The following is a 9609-nucleotide window of genomic DNA, read 5'->3' on the forward strand; positions in this document are numbered from 1 at the left end:
TTAATTGTTGAGCGAATACAATTATACTACACATAATATTTTGTAACGAATAACTTGGAACGTCAACTTTGATACTCTTAACACATTTGCATATAATTACTATTTTATGGATATTTATACATTACAATATAAGATAGCCCCGTGTGTCAACACAATTTTTGGCATATTGTTCACAATCTGGCGGAAAGACTTTGCCAACAAGGATAAAAATACTAAGGGTAATATAACAGCGTTGAAAATTTCAGTAACTTTGATACGCTGCCGGGGAGATAGAGCAAAGAAAAGAAAGGGTAAAAATAGAAAAGAATTACAGAATTAAAGAAACGTCTTACACGCTATGTCGAGGGTTAAAGGTAGTTGGTTCTAGCAGGAAAGATTGTGCAGGCTTGCCCCTCGAAGTCGAGGCTTCGAGAATCTCGGAGTCCCTGCATTCCGAACGGGGACTCTATCCTCGACCAGGATCAAGCCAAGTGGCCCGAAGTACTCCAGGTCGAGTCCGGCGAGGGTGAGTCCGTGTTACCCTCTGTAGGTGGGCTCTGAGTTCCAAGGGAAAAAAATGAAGGAGAAATTATCTCACCCAGTTAAAATAAGATTCAGGTATTTTCAATTGGAACAAAGAACCGACCTACTAGACCGTGTTGCTCGTGTCTAATCTCTCTGCTGCTAGAACCTGCCTTCGCTCTCGCTAGTTGGGCAGATACAACCTTTACCTCAGCTCAAGCTCGTCGTAATGCTGATATGTATCTACAAACTGTTGTTTACATAGTATGCATTAAAAATACGTGACAAGGTATAACAATCGTATTACTTTTTATTTTTTCTCATTTCTTGCGCATACATTCTTAACGATTAACTCTTAACTATTGTGTATTCGTTGAATTGTTTTTATGCAGTAATTCTGATTAACTCTTCCGAATGTATTGTTTCATTTTCTTTTCTTGTTCCATAAGTTAATATTTTGTTTTACCACTTTGTAACCAGTGCTTGAAATCAAATCACTTTTTCGTTATTATATGTATAATATTTCATAATGTATTTAAAGTTCAGTTTTCTTCTAGTATAAGTTGGCATTTATAGCTTTATGTACTTGTTTAGTTAACTAAATATGTCCACCATCTATTCGGTAGGCTGCAATCAATAATAATTCAACGATATTATAAGCGATATATTGATGGAACAACTGTGTACCATCCTCCGTATCTGGCAAACTCTCATTTCTTAGTATTATTAGTCATTAAATAATTGCGCCCACGGATGGTATATAATCAGCCTGTTATCTCTGTATAGTTGTACAACTATACTTGCTGATATTGTACAGCACCTAGAAAAAAAGTTTTTCTGGTTCTGCTTTTCCCCGCAGCTATAAAGTGATATAACCATGCAATCGTCTATGCTTAATTAGTTTTCGTAATGACTTCACTGACCCACTCATTGTATTTGTTACAGCCTTTAAGTTTCAAGAAAACCTGCTGCGAACGATGATTCAAATTGAAAACACATTCTTCCAACTTGGTGATAGCTGTTCAAGGAATTGCCTCATTATTTGTGATCGTGGTGCTATGGACGCCTCTGCATGTAAGGGCTAGACCTGGTTTCTTATCTCAACCAATTTTTGTTATCGCACGTCAGTCAAGTCTCATTTTCCTTAACTGAATTCTGCCACTAAAGCTTGTTGAAACTTGACAGTTATATCGAAAGACAAATGGGAACTGATGATGGCATCCAATGGCTGGAACAACGTCGAGCTTAGAGACAATCGTTACAATCAGATAATTCATATGGTATCGGCGGCAAACGGCGCTGAAGAATTTTACTCAACAGAAGATCACGCATGTCGTTCCGAGGGCATGGAACTCGCCCGAGAATTGGATTACAATGCTGCAGCTGCATGGGTTGGCCATCCTTACTTTGACGTTATAGACAACTCGCAGGATTTCGACACTAAAATATGCCGGATGATAGAATGCGTGTGCCAAAAACTTGGCATCGATACCGGAGACCGACTCAGGGCCAGCAGTCGGAAGCTCAAGTTCCTCGTCAAGGGACCCCTGCCCGAAGACGCCTTTCCGCCCTACCAAGATTTCGACGTCGTTCACAACTACCTTCAAAGTAAAACTCCCAAACTTCAAGCCAGGCTTCGCAAACGCGGACAGAAAGGTCAGCAAATTGTAAATTTTTCGCGTATCAAAACACTGTCCAATTGGCAGGTAATATTTGGATATCCCAAAATCATCGTGGGATCCCAAACGTCAGTGAGTAACAAAAGCTTGTCTCGTTACAGGGCATTGGTCATATATTCATACAATCAGAAGGCCAAAAATGTGCGGTCAGGTAGTTGAGGTGAAAACACAGCTGACTCATCGCGATTATCTGAACATGCTGGCTCAGCTGGACGATTCTCACTTTACGATATTCAAAAGGCGCCGCTGTTTCCTAATCAACAACCAATACTTTCAGTTGGACATATATAGAGAACCAGGACATCCGAGGTATTATTTACTCAAGATCAAATTTACTGTAAATTTAAACGTCTTTGGACTAACAATTCTAACGATAAAGAATTTTTTATAATATTTCAGATGCAGAGGACTAATGCTGCTGGAAACTTATACCGCGCTCAGTGGAGAAGAATTAAAACGCATCCTGCCTCAGTTCCTTACAATTGAGAAGGAGGTAACGGGTAATCCTGACTACAGCATGTTCAATCTGAGCCTACGCGAAGAGTGGAACAGCACGAATAAGTATTGCCATACATTGCACGGTGAGTTATTTTTTCCCAATTTCACAAATTATGTATCACATTCTAACAATTAGTTTAACATTTATACACCATCTGTGAAACAAATGACACAAAAATGTACTTATTGCTGTTGTCATTGTTGGAGAAATTTCAAAATGGATTTGCACAGTTGAGATAATTATCACACAGGGTTGAGTGATGGTGCAGGAGCTGAAAGTAAAAAGAGCCATTCTCATTATCATCATCGTTATCATTACGAGGAAACAAACGGATCTCCCATAAAGAAACACGATAACGGTCTAACGAGTATATCTAATGGTGATACGGATCGAAGTGGCGATGCTACGGTAAACAGCATGGAAAACAAAGTACAAAAAGAAGTACAAAATGGTGATATCAACGGAACAAAGCATCATAACAACAACAACAAAGCCAGTGAACGTAAAGATTGCGTTTCTAAAAATTGCGGCAGTGCCGAAAGTAGCAGTAATAATTTGAGTGAAAAATTAAACGACGGTATAGTCGAAAATGGCACGGCTCATAACCAGTACGAACTTAAGAATGGTTTAAAGATATAACATCACTACAGGAAATTATTAGAATGATGCAGAGTTATGAGGATAAATGAATTGTGCAACTTTGTATAAATAATAATAATAACAACAACAACATTAATATTGATAAGCCGCAGTGGTAGGCAATTGGATAAAAATTCACTTATCTAGCTCTCGAATCGTATGTAGCATATATGGCATAAAAAAAAAAGATACACCACAATTTAGGCAATATTAGTCTGTAAATTATACAATTTGCTTTAGCAGTAAACGTTTTCTTTTCGATTTGTCTTGTATACATATTATATGTTTACAAAATCGAGAACTATCTCAAAGTAGTCTGTACTTAAAAAAAAAAAAAAATAGAAAGGTAACGGATAAAAACAAATTATTAAGTGCTTCAAAATTCGATGTAACATGTAGTTTCGAGTAACTTCCTTAAAATGAAAAAAAAATTGCAAATCCAATATGCAACACCAAGTATTTTCGTAATCAAAAAAAAAAAAAATAAACAAAAAGTTATTACCTGATGTCGATGTGCAATGAATGCATAAAAATGCATGTCGGATTCACTACTTAAAAAAACATTTTACCTGAAGTATTGAGGAGTTTCAATTCTCAGAGTGACAATAAAAGTGAGAAAAAGATAGAAGAAAATTGCGACAAATGATGATTATTATTTGGAATAAAGAAACTTGCTATAGGAAGAAAGAAAATGAATAAATAAATATACGGAAATGATGTTTATTCAACCATTTATAAACGGGAAGGGGGGGGGGGGGGACAGAACACTCGCGGATTATGTATTTAACTAATTAACGCCATATATTTATAGTAAGGCTTACACAACCAAAATGTATTACCACCACTGCTGACTCATACACCTACGATAATCGTGTATTCGTAGAAATATTGATCGATATCGAACATTTCTGTTATTCTTTCTTACATTAAGTTATTATTCTAAGTCGAGGAAGGTACCAAGAGTAAAAATAATTGCATTTTAGCTCGCTACGACTGATACGAAGATTCTCCGGTCATTTCTACATCTCAACTGCGATATTCGTTTGGATTACTGCTGGATAAGGGAACACGTTCGACAACGGTTTTTCAATTCGATGCAAGGGAAGTTATTATTAATCGCATTCGCATTGCGAAGCGTATTTTCTAAGGTATAAGATAATAATAATATTTCGATAAATCCGCCGGAAAGGTACATTTTCATCATTTTGTAATACGGTGTACAATATACATGTTTCTATAATCATTTTATATAACAGTATACGACCGATTATTTTGCGAATACACGATTGATAGCGAATACTAATAATAACAATTGTCTAGGTAAAAAAGGAAATAAGAAAATTGTTAATATTTAAACTTATATCGTATACTTATTGTTTTACCGTTGACGGAAACAAAACAAAAAAAAAGAAAAACAACCTTTGTGATTTTGGTTTTTATCGTGTAAAAACCCTGTGATGTGAAACTAAGTACACAGAGTTGAAAATAAAAAAAAAGAAAAACAACATGAGAAAACAGATACAAGAATAAATAACTACACGCTATTACGTTTGAATATATACCGAGTAGTGTGAAAAAATGAATTTGGTAATAAATTATTTTTATTTTCAAAAATTAAAATCGTTGATGTTTACTCTTCAAATTGAAATAGAAAAATAGGAATCAAAATGGTGACGATGAAGCGCTTCTTCGTCGATACTACCGAAATTGATATTTGTAGTTTCAACAATTTATAAAGTATTTTTTTAATTAATTATGCACAGTTACGGCTTGAACAAAATTCTGAGGCAAAATTTAACAATTCATAAATGGACTCCAATCTTAGTTTTGCAAAAAACGATGGAGGATGTGGAAGATTTTGTTGAAGCAAAAAAGAAAAAAAAACAATCGCAATACATACATAGGATTTCTGAGACTCCAAAGTTTTATCAATCATTCTTCATTATACTTATACAAACAACCGAGATTCAAGCACGCTGACTTTACAATTGTACGTGAAACTCTGCTATGGGCAGCTATGAAGTCAACCGAACCCGGTCAATGACTAGGGTTGAGCCTGATAGTAATTCTTTAATCCAAATAAATGAATGAAAAGAAGAACAGGTGCCGATATGGAATGCAATCAGAAACCCTGTATTACTGACAAGTTATTAAGATCGACCAATTTTTTATGACGAATAAAAATAACAAGATAAACAATATTTCTATGTATCCTACTGCTTGAACTTGTTGATATTATTTGTCTATTGATTGATTGATTAATTGACTGACTGACTGATTAACTTGAGTGACTTTTTGTTTTGAAATTGATGCTTATTGCGGTATACTTGTCACAGATTTTGTCCTCATTCGAAGTCAAAGTGCCTGTGAGAAATATTTATAATGAAGCAAGGGAAGTGAAAAGTTAAACAAATAGAATATATTTTCAAAAAACAAATAACAAACTATCGGCACACCCCGAACAACAGCACACATATATTCGATTTAAACATGATCAACACATGCTATTTGTAGTTGAATAAAGAGTCGTTCGTCTGCCGTGTGATTAATTTTTCATCAGATTTCAACCCTCGCTCCTACATTCTATTAAGACTTTTGGTGGTTACTAAATAATATCAAAGACATCATAAAAGTAAAGCAACACAGTTTTGAGAATAGAGATGATTTATTGAGTAATGATAATAATTTTACAAAGATCACTCGAAAATAATACTTGATTCGATTACAAATTTAGATATGTATAATGTAATTATTTGTTTTCATTAGATAATTAACTGAATCACTGATGAGATTACAATATTTTCTGAACTTAGTTTGGCTAAATGATGCTCGAAGTTGTATTAGGTGATTTTTTTCCAGAGCTATTTGTTAAATTTTAGGGAAAACTGTTTAAATACTATCAATTTGTTATGTAGATATGCAGAATTAACAGCTAAATATTGCGATTCTTTGTTTTTACATCTTTTTTAAAAGATTTTCATTCCTACAATTTTACGTATTTACACTACTGTTTATCATTTATTAAAGATTTTGCGTCACGATAATGATATCATATGTATATGTATTTTTGTAAACTCATTCGTTTATTGACTTACTTTTACCACTGCCATTTTAGAAACAGTACATTACTTATTTTCAAAAAACAGAAACACAAATCTTTACAAGAACTAGTTCTACCAGAGTGTAAATATTTGAAAATACTACAAAACGCAGAACAAGTTGCTCTAGAAACTGATTATTGCAAGCGCAGATCCAAGTCTGATAAAGTTTGATTTAACAAGTTAAAGCTTGAGGAGTGAAAAAATTCAACTATGACATGACGCATTCAGGGGCCAACCCTGTTTCATGATTTAACGTGGTAACGCTTACAATTAAAAAAAAAACTTTGCGGTAAGAAACTTTCTTTTGTCTGCATGTTTGGATAAAATTCTTGTACTTACACCTATACTTTCATAAGCGCATACGTATCGCGACGATTTGGTTTACTATTTTAATCATATACTAAACAAATATGAACCAAACTTTATTTTACATAAACTTGACGGCTTGTTAATTGATGGAAGATACAATGCGTGTGTACATTGCCTAAGATTATATCTACGCGGAGAATGGGAACCCTTTTGTTCGTTGTGATAGAGGAATAATGATGAGCATAAACACAGCTATGCATGCATACATAGGCGGTAATTACATAATATTATAATATACCCGTAATATGATAAAAAAAAATATATATATATATAGTGTATATTAAATATTATGTAAATAAAAACAAAGAAAAACTTTAAACAAGTTTTGGAAGTATGGTGACAGTGCCAGTTATTTGTTGCTTGTTCTACTATGATATAAAGTTTAAGGATCAATTCAATACTTTGTGATTAGCCTGGATACAACTCAACTCAAATTTACTATCAAGATATACACTTTCAGAGCACGGTCGATATTAATTAACTGTAATTGTTGAAAGCGGTAATATACAAAACACAGGTATCAATTTTTTTAGAAACGTTAAACTATCAATTTGAATATCACTAAGCGATAATCGTTGTGGAGGGAGTTACGAGTTGCGTAATGTTAATCGGAAGCTTTAGCTGTCTGCGTAGAGTAACGTGGATTTTTATGTAAACAAAAAATTGCATAAATGAATGCAATCTGCAATTACGCATGTACAAAAAGGATTAAATATTTCCTTTACATTAGAGTTTATAATTTTTCGAGGTATGTTTTTGGTTTTCATTGACTTAAAATTAAATATCCAGCATAGCTGCAGAGCAGATGGAACAGATAGTATATGTAATAATAGCGGTAAGATTTCTTTCATTATTTCACATTTGTACATGTTTAGTATACTTCACGGTAATGAAGATACTAATATAAATATGTAATACTCACGAGTAAATTGTGTCTAATTCTAATTATGATCTATATATGTCTAATGGTATCATCGTAGTTCTTCGTCTATTCACTAATTTTCGTAAGTCATGATCTTGAAAGCATATATGGAAGCATTTTAACGCAATATGGAACAACGGTAATAATAAAAAAAACTTGATCCAAAATTAAATTATAAAAAAAAAAAAACAAATCACAAACATTTTAGCTATCAAAACCCTCAACATTTTAGATTCGTCCAGATGAGAGAGAAGAAACAAGTTTTTTAACGAAGAGAGCTCATGTCTGAATTCTACGGAAGCATTTTTCCTGTAGTGGATATTTAGGTTCATTAAATTTGAAATATAGCAAAGTCGTCAATTGGAAATTTTACCTGAAACTCTAGGAACATTTCTTAATAAGATTATGAACAGACGAAGTAGAGAAAAATAAATTTCACTAAATCTGGAAAACATACTCGAATAGCAATTACCTTGCTGCTCTAGGATTAAATGTAGATGTAATGAGATTTCATATAATGGTAAATTTATCTAGTAATTGTTTTAGTTTGTTGCGCTTTGTACATTTTCATAACTTTCTTTCCCGGAACAAGATTCTGTGTTAACCCAGGCCGTTTTTTACGTTTGTGCGTTTGGTTATTCTCCTGATCTACTTCGTCTTCTTCGTTAAAAGTTGCCTGACCATTGTACTGCGTTTGACAAATCAACGTCTCTTGCGGAGCTCGCGCCGACTCTAGCTCAATGGCTGATCGGTGGAGGTCGGAATCGTGCGCAAAAGTGCAGTTGTGACCAAACCGACATCGTCCCTTGCGATAGTTCCAGCATATCTTTTTGCCATTTATCATTTTCGTATCGTCTAAGGTTGGCGTCATTTTGACGTGTTTCTCTAATATGGCACTCTTTGCTTTCTCCGCTTCTACAAACGGGTTTGAAAATACTGACGTTTTCAGTGTCGGTGTTACATTGAAGTCTGGCGTTGGTAATGGAAGTTTATCCCTGGAAGTTTGCTCTGTTGTAATATTCATATCGTAGTCAATATCCTCCTGAACACCGTTCTCTTCATCTTCCTTCTCCTCCTCCTTGCAACTGAGAGTTAGGCAATATCAGATTACAAAGAACAGATACAATCTCACATGTTATTGCCAGCTCTCTTGTCAAAACAACAACGCAAATAAGATTTTATAAACGTGAGAAAGAAAGAAATAAAGAAATAAGCAGGGGCGTGATTGCAATAACACACCTTCAATTCAACGCATCTAAATATCCCCAAAAAAGTTGAATGATTTGAAAAGAGAAAAGAATACGTAATAATGGTGTGTATAAATCGAGCAGAGAGTACAAATTGTCATTATTTAATTTTAATTCGGTGTGAATTGCATGCTGTGAAAATCTGTCAAGCCATTGTATTGAGGAGGGATCGAGGATTAAGGTTAGACTCAGGGTGCGAAAGCTGAACGACAGTAATAAACACAAATCGTAATAGGTGTATAACGCGTTATTATTGCGTGACCTTACATGTTGTCATCGGAATCTTCAGAGCACGAAGAATCGTGAACGTCGCTCTCGGAGCCTGAGGAAGTGCCGTAATCGGCGACCAAGGAAGCCATTTCAGAGCTTATCGATTAGTTAACAAAAATTAGGCGAAATATCGAAATAAAATGGAGAACAACAACGACTATCAAGCTATTATCTAAAAAACCACTATTAAATTCCTATGTTTCGACACCACGTCTCTACTTTTCTTGCTCTTACTCCTTTTTTTTCTCTCTCTCTCTCTCTCTCTCTCTCGCTCTCTCCCCCCTCCCTCAACTTGAAACCCTAAATCGTGCGGTTATAAACTAAGTGGGAACACGGCAACGCTGCATTGCGTCACGACAAAAACCGGATGTCAGTGTTGCTG

At 34.7% G+C, this 9609-nt stretch overlaps 2 protein-coding genes across 7 annotated transcripts in view; one reads left to right on the forward strand and one right to left on the reverse strand.

Annotated features, from left to right (window-relative positions):
- LOC124305900 (TRPL translocation defect protein 14) overlaps positions 1-5861 on the forward strand; it is a 15918-nt gene extending 10057 nt beyond the window's left edge. Inside the window, exons 5-11 of one of the 6 annotated variants that reach the window (XM_046765889.1) lie at positions 368-505; positions 1447-1575; positions 1687-2157; positions 2282-2489; positions 2580-2761; positions 2930-3358; positions 3395-5861. In XM_046765889.1, the coding sequence (XP_046621845.1) occupies positions 368-505; positions 1447-1575; positions 1687-2157; positions 2282-2489; positions 2580-2761; positions 2930-3318 (1517 nt within the window). In that variant the 3' untranslated portion in view covers positions 3319-3358; positions 3395-5861. Of the gene's footprint in view, positions 1-367; positions 506-1446; positions 1576-1686; positions 2158-2281; positions 2490-2579; positions 2762-2929 lie in introns of all 6 variants that reach the window. The other 5 variants (XM_046765894.1, XM_046765888.1, XM_046765891.1 and 2 more) reach the window with 5 other exon arrangements.
- Positions 5862-7857: 1996 nt separating this feature from the next.
- On the reverse strand, positions 7858-9506 carry LOC124305908 (uncharacterized). Its single transcript, XM_046765907.1, has 2 exons — positions 9225-9506; positions 7858-8795 (listed from the first exon to the last, which is right to left on the reverse strand). Exons 1-2 carry the CDS (start codon positions 9314-9316, stop codon positions 8237-8239), a joined length of 651 nt encoding a protein of 216 aa, XP_046621863.1. The 5' UTR covers positions 9317-9506; the 3' UTR covers positions 7858-8236.
- Between the last annotated feature and the right edge of the window lie 103 nt (positions 9507-9609).

The sequence above is a fragment of the Neodiprion virginianus genome, chromosome 5 (assembly GCF_021901495.1).
Source record: "Neodiprion virginianus isolate iyNeoVirg1 chromosome 5, iyNeoVirg1.1, whole genome shotgun sequence".
NCBI lineage: Eukaryota > Metazoa > Arthropoda > Insecta > Hymenoptera > Diprionidae > Neodiprion > Neodiprion virginianus.

Excerpts from the sequence above, each read along its gene's own strand:
- LOC124305908 (XM_046765907.1), bottom strand. The coding sequence starts at position 9,316 with ATGGCTTCCTTGGTCGCCGATTACGGCACTTCCTCAGGCTCCGAGAGC. Across the intron at positions 8,796-9,224 it reads GAAGATTCCGATGACAACAT|TTGCAAGGAGGAGGAGAAGG; the intron begins GTAAGGTCACGC and ends CCTAACTCTCAG.